The sequence below is a fragment of the Psammomys obesus genome, unplaced genomic scaffold (genome assembly GCF_907164565.1).
Source record: "Psammomys obesus unplaced genomic scaffold, mPsaObe1.curated_primary_1811, whole genome shotgun sequence".
Classification (NCBI taxonomy): domain Eukaryota; kingdom Metazoa; phylum Chordata; class Mammalia; order Rodentia; family Muridae; genus Psammomys; species Psammomys obesus.
The window spans coordinates 3,525,535-3,540,079 of record NW_026586463.1 but is presented as its reverse complement, the minus strand read 5'-3'; the positions used below and the strand labels follow the sequence as shown (position 1 = coordinate 3,540,079).

Genomic DNA, 14,545 nt, shown 5'->3' with positions numbered 1-14,545 from the left:
CTGGCAATTTCTTTTAAAACTCAACTCTCGCCTGTGCTATTGTGTATTTTTCACCCCTGCTATTAGCCAAGAGAGAGGGAAACATATGCTCATAAAAGACCTTAACAGAACAGTCACATCAGCTCATGCACGACAACTGAAAACAACCCAGGTATCTACACACAGCGGAAAGCAGAACAAAGTGATTACTACAGAAGAATACAACTCAGCAAGAAAAAGATTAAATTACTACATATCACAATATGGAAGAACATGGCTAGAAGGAAGCCTTGAATAAAGAGAAGTGGGCAAAATTCAACAATATGAAGTTCTTGAGCAGGCAAGTAAAATAAGCTCTGGTTCCCTCTTGGATGAGAAAGTTGACAGCTTGACTCTGAAGAATCATGAAGACTGTTTTGGGACTAAACATTTATGCTCTCTCTAAACTTCAACATTCAAAGCCTAAGCACATATGATGGAAAGTATTTAGGCCATGAAAATTAAGCTGTTATGAATGGGATGAGTGTCCAGGAGCTTCTCCCCTTTTATGTCCATATGAGGTACAATGAGAAGATTATAGTCTGCAACTCAGGAAAGGGTCCTCCCCAGAACTCACCCCTGCAAGCACCCTGATCTTAGGTTTCCAACCTTGAAAACTGTGAATTGTAAATTTCTGTTGCTTAAGACAGTTATAGATCTAAAACTGTAAGGACTAGGGTAATTTTGGAGGTAATGGTGACATTCTGTATCTAACTTAGGCTTCATGTGTATATGCAGTTGGCAAAATTCAGAAAGAACACAGGTAAGATAGATGCATCTCATAGTCCATATTCTTATGGCAAAAGAAAAAGCTGAGCAAATAGCTAAATAATGGCCAATGGTACACATGCCAAAGCATTCAGAAGAAAATAGCTACAGGTTAATTTAAAATGCATCAAAATCAGGATGATTAAGTGACTAGAGAGATAAACATACATACATATATAATAAAATGAAATGGTAAAATATCGGTGGTGGCCAAAACCTTTTAAATACTCGGTTCTTGCATAATCTTAAAGCAAGATTTCATGTTTTTTAATAGCACATTAAAATTTTCCACACAACAAAATTTAGTTTTTATGTTTTAAGAGCAAAAACTTCATTTGCTTAATGACAAGCATTTGACATTTGACACATGTCCAAATTAAGCAGCAGCAGCAGCAAGAAAAAAAAAAAAGAAAGAAAGAAACCAAAAAAAGTTTTCAAAAAATGAAAAACATTTAACCTAGCCAAGACTGGTAACACAACTATAAACCCAGCATGCAGGAGAGTGAGTTTGTGATAAGCCTGAGTTACATTGAAAAATGTGTCAAAAATATAACAAAACAACAAAAACCTCACTCAAAACAAAAATTAAAATAGGACCAGCATGTTAGCTTAATGGGTAAAGATGCTTGCTTCCAAGCCTGATGACCTGAGTTTAATCCACAGACCAGATAAGGTGAAAGTATTAAACTGACGCCTGTAAATTGTCTGTGACTTCCACATGAGTCTTGGGGCAGCCTGGGCTCATGTGTATGCACATACAATAACTTTTAAAAAGTAAAAACAAAAAGCAAACCAAACAAGAGATCTTTTAAAAGATCACTGACCTTTGACTAAGAAAAAATAACAGGTTTCCCTTTCTCTTTGGAATTGGTTGGGTTAATTTATGTCAGCATGTTTTTTGTTTTAAGGGCATAATTGCAAATATTTAATGATTATAATTTGCCACAGGAAAGCCTCAAGCAGAGCTCATATTTTTTTAGTTTTATGGAAATACATTCTAGGATTTTTGATTTGTTAAAGAACATTAGTTTTTAAACTATAATTTTTAATAATTTGTAAATTGTTGCACATAAACTATGAGAGGGAATCTAAAATATGATCCTTGTAAAAAAGAAAAAGAAAATGCATTTTCTTGCTTTGACTAGCAAACACTAATTCTAACTAACACGTCCATGAAGGTCTGAGTGTGTATATTTACATACTCTTATATTTGCAAAGCTCTCAAGCATGAGTGCTCTGCTGGGTCATACGTTACCTCCAGTATAGGGTTTCCAGTTATAATGCTTTCCCCGGAAAGGCATACTGTCAAAGTCTGCACACTGTTTTTCTCGAAAATCTCGGGAACCCAAAGGGCATGGCTAAAATAAAATAAAATCATAAATGGTACCATTGTTGTAAAATACCAAAGCCAAGGAACAGTGTCCCTAAAATTCGTATTTACTGATTGCCACCCTATCACCTTTGGGTGTCATTCTGACTTTTGTTTTACCACTTTACAATAAAGATTCATACTGAAGTATCTAAATTGTAAGCTGTATGTCATAGTTGAGAAGAAATTATTTCAGTGACTTAAACTAAATGCTCAACAGTTGCCATGGGCCATCACATTGTCATTACATAGCCATCATATCACTTTACAAAGACACACAGAAACCAGGCAAGAAAGTAAAACACAAAATTCCTTAATAACAGTATTTGAAGTCTAGGTGCCATAGCTGGTTGTAGATTTTGTTTAAGGCACTGAGATGCAGATTATTAAGACGGTGTTCAGCTAGTAAATTGAGATCACTATAGATGCTTCATTGTAAAAACCGTAAGTTGAAATGGGAAAAATGCAAGGATTCAACTACAAGCACCTTCAAATTCAAGAGGTTTGGACTTACTATAATGTAAATTTCATCTTTTAACATTACAGAAAATGAAATGTTAAATTGATACCAAATGTGCACATATTTTTAGGGGGTAAAGGAAATGGTAAGGAAACAATAACTGGTTATAAAAGTTTGGAATGTTTCTTCTACTTAAAAATTTTAAAGAGAAAAATCTTGCCAATCTAGCTAGGTCTAAATTATAAATGCCACAGTCACCCTTTACTCAACTCTAAGTACACAAAGATTGAAAGTATATCTCATGGAATGTTTGAGCAATAGGACAATTTGATTAATCTTTTAGATTTATATAGCATTGTGGCACTTAAAAAAACATGTAAAATTTTTGGAACACAAAGAAAACGTTCCCCTTACATATATAATAGAATATATCATGAGAGAAGGAAACATCCCAGTATGTCTTACTGGCTATTGGGTGAGGAGTGGGCTGAGAGTGAAACTGTCTTTTCCCCTTTCCTCTCCAGACCTTGAACTGGCAGACTGGGTGGCATCGACTTCTACATCCTCAGAGACAAGCAGGAAAGCTGCTTCACTTTCTTGTGCTACTTTCCCCCCATATTTAACATTGTCCTCCTTTCTGTGTACATGCGATTCCTTCTTCAGGACAGTAACATATACTTTGCAGGTTATACCCTGTTTTAGTTGAAGGTGCTAGAAATCCAAATGCTACTCTACTTAGCAAGGCATGCATTTGGCAAGTTAGTGTGAAGCATGGACACTTTTGCTTGTCTAGCCTGACTGGCATCTTTGTCAATATTACATAAAGATACAGTAAAGATAAAGGTCTTATTTCTAGACTTCTTATCACGAGTCCAAACAAGATCCCCAACTCTCCAGTTATCAGATCCTATTTATCTGCTGAACTAAAGTGATCCACACCTGGGCATTTCCAAAATTAAAGGTAGTAGTCAGTATGTACAGTGAGTATGGTGGTTGAATGAAAATGTTCACCATAGGCTCATACATTAGAATGCTTGTTTCTCAGTTGGTAGAACTGTTTGGAGAGGATTAGGAGGTGTGGTCTTTGTTGGAAGATGTATGACATGGGGTCTTTCTTTCTCTCTCCCTCTTCTTCTCCCCCTCCCTGCCTCCCTCCATCCCTGTCTCTCTTTCTCTCCCTCTCTCCCTTTCATCTCTTCCTCTTACTTGCAGATAAGGCTGTAAACTTTCAGATACTGCCCAACACGATGTTGGCCTGCCTTCCAGCATGTTTTCCACGATGATTATCATGAACGCTAATTCTCTGCAACTGTGAGCCCCAAATCAAACATTTCATTTTATAAGTTGCTTTAGTCGTGGTATTTTGTCACAATTGGAAAGTAAGACATTTTTTGCATTTTTATCAGTTATTATTATTTATTACAATTAATTCACTTTGTATCCTGGCTGTGGCCCCCTCCCTTGTCTCCTACCAATTCTATCCTCCTTCCCTTTTTTCTCTCTATGCCCCTACCTCAGTCCAATTATAGGGGAGGTCCTCCTCCATTTCTATCTGATCCTAGCCTATCAAGTCTCATCAGAACTGGCTACATTGTCTTCCTCTGTGGCCTAGCAAGGCTGCACCCCCAGGGGGAGGTAATCAGAGAGTCTGCCATCTGGCCTCTAGGGACCCCGAAGAGACTGATACCTCAACCAGGGACAATGCATGTAGAGGACCTAAAATCCCTGCTCAGATGTAGCTCATAGACTTAGGGCACTCCAAGTGGGTTCCTAGTAAGGGGAGCAGGGGCTGTCTCTGTCATGAACTCAGTGTGTGTGCGCGCACAGCTGTATACATCTGGCTGGGCTCAATCCGTCTATATCTCACGTGTGGAGGGTAGAGGGCAACTTGCAGGAGTCTGCTCTCTTTTCATCATGCAAGTACTGGAATTTAAGTTGTCATGTACAGTGTCAGGTGCCTTTACCTTGTGAGCATTCTTGTTAGCTGCCTCAGTCCTCATTTTAATACAATTTTCTCATATATTTCCTTTTGTATTTTCCAGATGGTTGCTTGGTTTTGTTTCTAGTAGTCTCAGTATTCATTTGTTCATTTGTAGCGCTGGTAGAAATCCAGGGCCTTATTCGTGTTAGGCAAAGACTCTACCACTGAGCTACATTCTTAGTATTTCATTTACTTTTTATGAAATAAAAGAAATGAAAATCTGATAACTCAGATCTTCCAAACCTGAACTTGGCTGTCAAATTTGATACCATATCCTTATAATTTTAATTTTAATAATAATTATAGTTTGAAATAATTTCAAACTAAAATTATTTCTACAGTATATAATCTGAATTTGAAATATCTATTTGTAGCAGAAATCATAAAAAAAAGTTTAAGAAACAAACATGCTTTGTGATGCTTAAGCCTCTTGCAAGAACAACAAGTTGTATTCTGTACTTTAAAAGTTAATCCCATGAATCAACCATGGACCATGCATGGAGAGGACCTAGACCCCCTGCTCAGATGTAGCCTATGGAAGCTCATTCTCCATGGGAGTTCCTTAGTAAGGGGAGCAGGAGCTGTCTCTGGCATGGACTCAGTGGCTGGCTCTTTGATCTCTCCCCACGGCGAGGTGACCTAACTAGGCAACAGAGAAAGAGAATCCAGACAGTCCTGATAAGACCATATAGGCTAGGGTCAGATAATAGGGAATGAGGACCTCCACTATCAGGGGAGGGACATAGGGGAGAAAGAAGAAAGGATGGTGGGACTGGGAGGAAATGAGGGAAGGGACTACAGCCAGGATACAAAGTGAATAAATTGTAATAAATAATAATAACAAAGAAAAATTTAAAAAGTAAAATAAAGTTTAACACTACGAAATTTTCTTTGAAAGTTAAAAGTTGTTTTAATACTTAAAAAAAGTTAATCCCGTAGCCCATGTCAGCTCAGTATCCAAGTGGGTACCCTAGTAAGGAAAACAGGGACTGTCTCTGACATGAGCTCAGTGGCTAGCTCTTTGATCACCTTCCCCTGTGGGGGGAACAGCCTTGCTAAGCTCCAGAGGAAGACAATGCAGCCAGCCCTGATGAGACCTGATAAGCTGGGTCAGATGGAAGGGGAGGAGAACCTTCCCTATCAGTGGACTTGGAGAGGGGCATGGGAAGAGATAAGGGAGGGAGCGTAGTATTGGGAGGGAATGAAGAAGGGTACTACAGCTGGGACAAAGTGAATAAACTGTAATTAATATTAAAAAATTAAAATTTAATAAAAAAGAATTCAAATGAAAAAAAGTTAATCCCTGCTTCTGAAAACATAACACACACCTGAAATTCAAATTAACCTAGGAACATAATGATATTGCTCACTTAGATACACACATTTGTGCACACACATATTTAATATATTTCTAAGAAAAAAGTAATTGGTGAAAGTATGTTTTCTAATTATATTCTGAGACACAGCTGTAGCACTGATAATTAGTGGATCAACTCTGCCATGTCATCACTTACCCTACATCTCTCTCTCTCTGGGGACAAGATCTGTAGATTCAGAATGTTCTCAGCTAACTGGTTCTGCTGCAGAGTAAGGTTACACTGGAAGTAAGACAATGTCAAAAGTGACAAATGGCTTCCAGGGAAGCCAGCTCTGATGCACTTACTCCTAGGCTTCACCTACTGTAATAGCACCAGATTACCAGTAAGCAGCTCTTTATGGGATCACTTCCACAGTGCTAATCTACTGTTGAGATTTAGCTACTTCATGTAAAAATATTTTTAGAGTATTTGTCCTTCTTTATAAAAGTGATTTGAAGATTGAGTAAGGTTACTTATACTTGAAACTACATTGCAACCTACAAGTCATAGATGTAATTAGCTATACTCATTGAGTTGTCAATTTGGGACTAGAAATAGCTCTATGATGCTTTATGTATGATGCATCTTTTCATTCTCAAAAAACCTCCCAATCTTGGTATAGTTATATCCTATTATTTAGAAGCTAACAGAAGTTTGGTGAGGTTAGGTGGCTTGCCAACATAAAAAAAAAAAAAGGAGAATTAGAGTCAGGATTCAAACTCAAGTCAATTCCCTAGTGAACACTATTTTTCACCACAATCTTAGCTCCAAATATACACTATAATTTTCCTTTCTACACAACCAAGACAACAATACTATTTAAGATTTCAGCAAGAAACTGAGAAAATAAAACTGAATACGAACATATAAAACTGACTAAGAATACACCCAAGTACACTATACAATTTATATATGGATTTTAGGACAGATCACAGGAGACCTGAATAGTCCATTTATGTTAGACTATTATTGAACATTGAGTGCACAAAGGAAGCAAAGAAGATGGTTAAGAAACTAGAAAGATATAACTTTCTACTCTAGGAGCTTAGGCATGTCATCAGTAGTTCCATTTTAGTCACAAAAAAAACAAAAAACCAAAGAATTAAAAAATAAACCAAAGGAAATTCTTTCTAGAAATGTAAGTAAATCCTTTTCATTATCCCTAATATCTTTTACTTAGACTTTATATACAATTGGTTCGTCTATTGCAAAGAGAAACTTCCTTGATGAGAGGTGAAGAGTACCCTATCTGTGGTATAGGATGAATATGTAGAGTGTAGTTAATGATTATACTGGTTAATTAGGGGGAGGTTGTAGGTTCTCCTCCAAGAGCCATGAAATCACTAGCCCTAGATAGTTGGTTTAGGTTTCCAGTACCGAGCATGGTTTTCTTCTTGTTGAGTGGGTCTTAAGTCCACCTAGAGAGCTGTTGGTAACCACCAAAGTATGGATGCCACTATGGAGACTAGTACAGAAAACCACAAGCAATCAAAATGCATAGTTTTAGAACCTAGTCCCCAGTAGACACATCTACAAAATAATTCACATACCTAAGCCTCAGGGAACATTTTTGAAAGATTACAAGAGCCAAAAAACCAGGGAGTTTTCTCTGTGACAGTGTTTTCTAATAATATCAGAAGCTACACCCATAAAGTATCACCAACATGATTGCCTAAACATGAGTTAAACAAGGACACCAACAATAGACATGTCCAAGCGGATGGGAAAGTGCACGAGGCATCAACCCTATATAAAGAATTATAGGCAACTAAGGAATGCTGAAATAGTGAACAGTTTTATCCAGGAATATCACACCAATTGCTTGCTAATATGAAATGGACAGGCCTGAAAACACACACACACACACACACACACACACACACACACACACTCACTCACTCATGTATGTATGTGAATAACATTGTGTCAACTGAACAGGTATATTTTGGAGTAGATATGCATATACATATATCCATGTAACAGCAACTACTAAAAAAAAAAAAAAAAAAAAAAAAGGCCATGAATTTGAATAAGACCAACAAAGGGTATATGGGAGGGTTTGGAAAAAAAGAAAAGAAGAAATTATAAAAAAAATTTAATTGGTTTATGACCTTAATATAATACAGTCAAACTACTTTTTCTAAAGATTGTTTTCTATTGTCTAGTAGGTAATCATATCATTAACTTAAATCATACTACTTAAATAGTATACAATATACAAGAATTTTTACCTTCTTAGAGCATTCTTGGCAAAAGTTTTAGGAAAGATGAAAAAGAAAACTGCTCATGAAAATAAATTTATCTGTTTTATAGTCAATATTTTAGATGCCAGTGCATAGGAGATTCCACACAGGTAACAACCAAAGCCAATTTTTGAGCAACTTCTTTCTTTTTTAGCAATGAAATCTGCCTTATAATTATCTGCCCAATAAAATCTTTTAACAACACAAAGCTTTGCATTTTTATGTGCATACATGGAAATATCAATACACATTGAAATATATATATATTTGAAGATTATAATATTAAAATATTTTGTTTTTATCTTTTCTTTTATAAGGTGCTTAAATTTTAGAAATAAAATATCCACTCTGATTTTCTGTTCTCACCTTTTTCACCCTCCCTTCCTCTGTCATGAGTGCCTGGGGCATTCCAGGTGAGAAGCACTACCAAATACCTTTTCTACTGCTCTTTTTAAAATTATTTTCTTTTTTGAGCAACTTCTAAGTAAACTTTTTTGTCAAAAGATAAACACAGAACAAATATCTTTACTTCTGAAAATGGCCTGATGGATAGTCACATCACTGCCTACCTTTAAACATTAATAAAAATTGTCAGAGATCAGCCACTTATCTCTCACTCACAGAATAGAGCTATTACCAAATTAATGACCCCTTAGCTTTATGCTTTGCATAAAATTATGCTGCCCAAACCCACTTTCCAGTAAGCTATGTCTATTAGACCAGTTAATAATGTCTTCTATTTGATTCCATTGATCTACCAGCCAGTTTCTATGCCAGTACCATGCAGTTTTTATTACTGATGCTCTATAGTACAGCGTGGAATCAGGGATGAAGATAATTCCAGAAGATCTTTTATTATAGAAGATTGTTTTAGTGATTTTGGATTTCTTGTTATTCCATATAAAGTTGAGAATTTTTCTTTCAAGTTCTGTAAAGAATTGTGTTGGTAATTTGATTGGAATTGCATTGAATCAGTTGATGACCATTTTTACTATGTTAATCCAGCCAAGCCATGAGCATGGGAGGTCTATCCATCTTCTGATATCTTCTTCTATTTCTTTCTTCAGAGACGGGAACTTTTTTTCATACAAGTCTTCGACTTGCTTAGTTAGAGTCACACCAAGGGACTTTATATCCTTTGTGGCTATTGTGAAGGGTGTTATTTCCCTAATTTCTTTCTCAGCCCATTTGTCTTTTTTTTTCCCTTTATTAATTACACTTTATTCACTTTGTATACTCCCGTGGTTCCCCACCTCCTCCCTTCCTCCACCCTCTGTCTGCATGCATGCCCCTCCCCAAGTCCACTGATAGGGGAGGACTTCTTTTCCTTTCTTCTGATCCTAGTCAATTAGGTCTCATCAGGAGTGGCTGCATTGTCTTCTTCTGTGGCCTGGTAATGCTGCTTCCCCCTCAGGGGGAGGTAATTAAAGAGCAGGCCAATCAGTTCATGTCAGAGACAGTCTCTGTTCCTATTACAATGGAACCCACTTGGATACTGAACTGCCATGGGCTACATCTGTGCAGGGGTCTTAGGTTATCTCCATGCATAGTCCTTGGTTAGAATAGCAGTCTCAGGAAAGACCGCTGAGATTTTTTGGTTCTGTTGCTCTCCTTGTGGAGTTCCTGTCTTCTCCAGATCTTACTGTTTCCCACTTCTTTCCTAAGATTCCCTGCACTCTGCCCAAAGGTTGCCCATAAGTCTCAGCATCTACATTGATAGTCAGCAGGGCAGAGCTTTTCAGAGGTCCTCTGTGTCAGGCTCCTGACTTGTTCCCTCTTTTCTCCTTCTTCTGATGTCCAGCCTCTTTGCCTTTCTGGATAGGAATTGAGCATTTTAGCAAGAGTCCTCCCTCTTGATTAGTTTCTTTAGGTGTACATATTTTAGTAGGTTTATCCTATATTATATGTCTATATGAGTGAGTATATACAGTGTGCATCTTTCTGCTTCTGGGATAGCTCACTCAGGATGATCTTTTGTATACAGGAGGGCTACTGATTTTTTTTTTTTTGAGTTAATTTTGTATCCAGCCACTTCGCTGAAGGTGTTTATCAGCTGTAGGAGTTCACTGGTAGAATTTTTGGGGTCACTCATATATAGTATCATATCATCTGCAAATAGTGATACTTTGACTTCTTCCTTTCTGAAGTGAATCCCCTTGATCTCCTTTAATTGTCTTCTTGCTCTAGCAAGGACTTCAAAAGCTATGTCGAAGAGATATGGAAAGAGTGGGCAGCCTGTCTTGTCCCTGATTTCAGTGGGATTGATTTAAGTTTCTCTCTGTTTAGTTTGATGTTGGCTATAGGCTTGCTGTATACTGCCTTTGCTATGTTTCGGTGCCTTATATCCCTGATCTCTCCAGGACTTTAAACATAAACGAATGTTGGATTTTATCAAATGCCTTTTCAGCATCTAAGGAGATTATCATTGGGTTTTTTCTTTCAGTTTGTTTATATGGTGGATTACAGTGATGGATTTCTGTATGTTGAACCACCCCTGCATACCTGGGATGAAGTCTACTGGTCATAGTGGATGATATCTTTGATGTGTTCTTGAATTTGGTTTGCGAGTATTTTGTTGAGTATTTATAACGTCAAATACTCAAGTGCTGAAAAAGAACAAACTTTTTCCAGTTCTTCTATATGTCTTTTTAAAAAGCTTAAATTTTATTTTATGTGCATGAATTTTTTTGTCTATATGTAGGCTGATGCCTGTGGAGGCATAAGAGGGGATCAGATTTTCTAGACCTGGAGTTACAGAAGGTTGTGAGCAACCAAGTTGGTGCTGGGAACTGAACATGACCCTCTGCAAAAGCAGTAAGTGCTCTTAACCACTGAGCCATCCCTACAGCCTCCCTCCATATGTCTTAAATAAATTATCCTGGTCTCCCAGCAACTTAAGATGAATAGCATATTAGTTTCTCCTGCAGATACAACGATTGCCATTAACTAATACTGTGCCCATTATCTAGTGTGCATTATGTGTCACTTTGGGAGGCTGTATTGGGACCTTTGTTTTCCCCATGCATCCTAATGCAGTTTATTAGCCTCACTGCACAGAATCTAAAAAGACTCGTTAGTTTCTGTTTAGCGCAACAGGCCAGCGCTGGAGAGATGGCTCAGTGGTTAAGCGTACTAGTCGGTTTTGCACAGGTCCTAAGTTCAGTGGTTTACAACAATTTCTAACTCCAGTTCAGAGGAATTGACGCCTACTTCTGACCTCCTTGGGAACCAGACATGCATGTGGTGCATGTACACACATGCAGGCCAAGTACTCATATACATAAGATAAATAATTCTAAAAAATACAAAGAGTGACAGGTCAGTTTCATAGTTGGATACCCATTTGTGATATATTTTTAAGTCTGTATTGAGTCTTGTCTTTATAAGTGTTCTATTCTAGTTTTACCATCCTTCTTTGAACTGCCCTCCTTCTACCATTGAGCTCTTTTCTTCCTGCCCTTCATATATCTGCAGTTGGAATTATATAAAATTAAGAAAAAACTGTAAATATACATGTTCAGGATTGCTATTTGTAAGACTACTTTGACCTATTTTGGTTCTAGGCTTTAATTTCCCTGGAATTTAAGCAAGAAATTTATGTCCTATGTTTAAATCTAATTCACCACTATAGGGTTGTGCATAGGTAACAGCAAGCTTCTAAGCAGTGAAGTGTTGCAGTGCAGATATCTCCTTTTGTCAGCTCTACAGATGCTATGTATCTTATTTCACTGAGACTCTCATATTGAAATTTGTGAGCCACCTTTAGTGAGCAGAAGAACCTTATGGTATATGGTTAATGTACTGCTTATATGCCAGTTTCATAATGTTTTCACTTTCCTCTGAGTTTCTTTCTCCTTCTCCCACGAACTAAATTTCCTTAAGGGTTTTTCACATGTGCTTAGTCTGAGGTAACATATACCCCACCTCCTTTACTTCCCTAAGCCCCAATCCTCACCCTCACTTAAAGCTTTAACTCCTTGTATGTCCACTTTCTTCTTACAATGTGATTACTATACCTTCACTCCTCTTCCCTTCCTCTCACAGTCCCTTTCTAGCTTCCTGAACTCTATCCAGGCACTCCAACTATACAAATCTGAATATCCAACTATAGGATCTACAGAGGAAAAAGAATGTAAAATTTCTGGGACTGGGTCACCTCACTCAGTATAATATTTTCCATCCATTTTCTTGCAGGTTTCATAATTTCAGTTTTATTTATAGCTAAGTAAATTTTACTGTATATATGTGTTATATTTTCATTTTCCATTCATCAGTTAAAGGGCATCTAAACTGATTCCATGTCCTAGCTACTATGAATAGAGCAGAAGTAAACACAAATGTTCAAGGTTCTCAATAGAAGGAAATAAAACCCTAAGAATGCTATGGATGGATCACATCATAGTTGTATTTTTTAGCTTTTCAAGAAGCCTACATGCTGACTTCCACAGAGGCCGCATCCGTGTGCACTCTCCCCAACAACAGATACACATTCATATTTTCCCACATCTCACTAGAATATGTTGTTATTTGTTTTCTAACTGGGTAGAGATGGAATCTCATCCATTTGCTTGATATTACCTATTTTTGTGTGTGGGGGTATATTTTTTGGAGGCAACAAATAGATAGTTCCTGTTTTTTGAACTAATTCATTACTCTGTCCTCTGATTGATAATTGATATTCAATTATTAAAGTTGTGCATTTATTCCTGCCACTGTTGATTTCATAGTGTTTTTTCCCCCCCTTACTCTCTTATTTAGTATTATTTTACTATGGTTTATTAATTCCTGTGGCCTCATGGATGGAATTTTTCTCTTCAATGTGAAGGACTCCCTTAAGTATTTACTGTAGCATTAGTTCAGTGGTCATAGATTCCTTTAGTTTACTTTTATAATGGAATTTTTTCCCTTCAATTATGACAGTTATCTTTGCAGAGTATAGTATTGTTGATAGCTGTCAGCTTTTAGAACCTGAAAAACCTCATTCCAAGGCAGTGTTTCTAAAGTTTCATTTGAACAATCTGGTGTTATTCATATGGGCCTGCCTTTACATGTGATTTAATTTTCTCCCCTGCTGCTTTATATATATATATTATATATATAACAATCTGGTGTTATTCATATGGGCCTGCCTTTACATGTGATTTAATTTTCTCCCCTGCTGCTTTATTTTATATATATATATATATATATATATATATATATATATATGCTGTATAATTACTATTTTAATTATAACATGACAAGGAGGGATTGTCTTCTGCTCTTGTGTCTTTCATGACCTAAATATTTCCTATATCTGAACTGGCATTTCTCGCTGAACCTGGAGCTCATTCAGTCAACTAGGCTGAGTCTCCAGGACCCCCCTGATTCCACTTGCCCCACTCCAAATGCAGGGTAACACACTAAATAGCCTTTTTTTTTTTTTTTTACATGGGATCTGGGGAACTGAATTCAGGTCTTTGTGTTTACATAGCAAGTGTTTTACCAATGGATTCCCCAGCCAACACACACACACACATGCAGAGAGTTAATTTTTAATGTAAAAATGAGAAATAAGCAGAAATGCAAAGTCTCAACCAGCCATTCACAAGAAGAGAATGAGCAAGACTTCCACATTATATGGGAAATTGATAAGCTATATAGAATAGATTGTGTGACCTAAAGATAATTCAAACAGAATCTATTAAATTACATGGATCAATCAATACCCTAGGTTTTCTACTTTCTTATATTACATATTATTAGCAAATAGTTAGAAAGCACAGAGCATGTCCAGCATGAGACTAAAATATCTTTTGAGCTATATAGCTCATAGCTCACTAGTACAGCTTGTACCAAAGACACACTGGGCCCTTGGTTTAATCTCTAAACAAATAAGTACTTTGATGCTAGATATGATGGTGACTCACATTTTGAATCACAGCACTTGGGATGCTGATGCAGGAGAACTGCCAACAATTCAAATCCAATGTAGGATGCATAGTTGAGTTTCAGGCCATTCTGGGCTACAGAATGAGACCATCTCCAAAAACAAAAACAAAACAAAAAAAAGAATCTTTTTCTCCTGCTCTTTGACTGTTTGACATTAATTCTGGGTTTTGATTTTAAAAAATTTTCCAGGATCATATGAATTTATAATTTGTATTATTCATATTTTAGCTCATAAATAACCAAGTCAAAAATACTTGAAAATATTTTTTAATTGTTATCTATCTAATTCTAGCTAATTGGAAACTTTTTACTCAGCTCTCATTTAAGGGTCATAAAATATAATGCACCTAAGACTGAGTTATAGAAAAACACAGTATGAAACGAGGCTGACCTGATAGAAGGGTAGTTTTTATCTCT

The 14,545-nt window shown here is 36.8% G+C and overlaps 1 protein-coding gene across 1 annotated transcript in view; it reads right to left on the bottom strand.

Moving 5' to 3' along the window:
• Positions 1 to 14,545, bottom strand: part of Adamts6 (ADAM metallopeptidase with thrombospondin type 1 motif 6) — a 268,080-nt gene that overhangs the window by 93,523 nt on the left and 160,012 nt on the right. Inside the window, exon 14 of the mRNA XM_055601955.1 lies at positions 2,042 to 2,144. Coding sequence (XP_055457930.1) covers positions 2,042 to 2,144 — 103 coding nt within the window. The remainder of the gene's footprint in view (positions 1 to 2,041; positions 2,145 to 14,545) is intronic.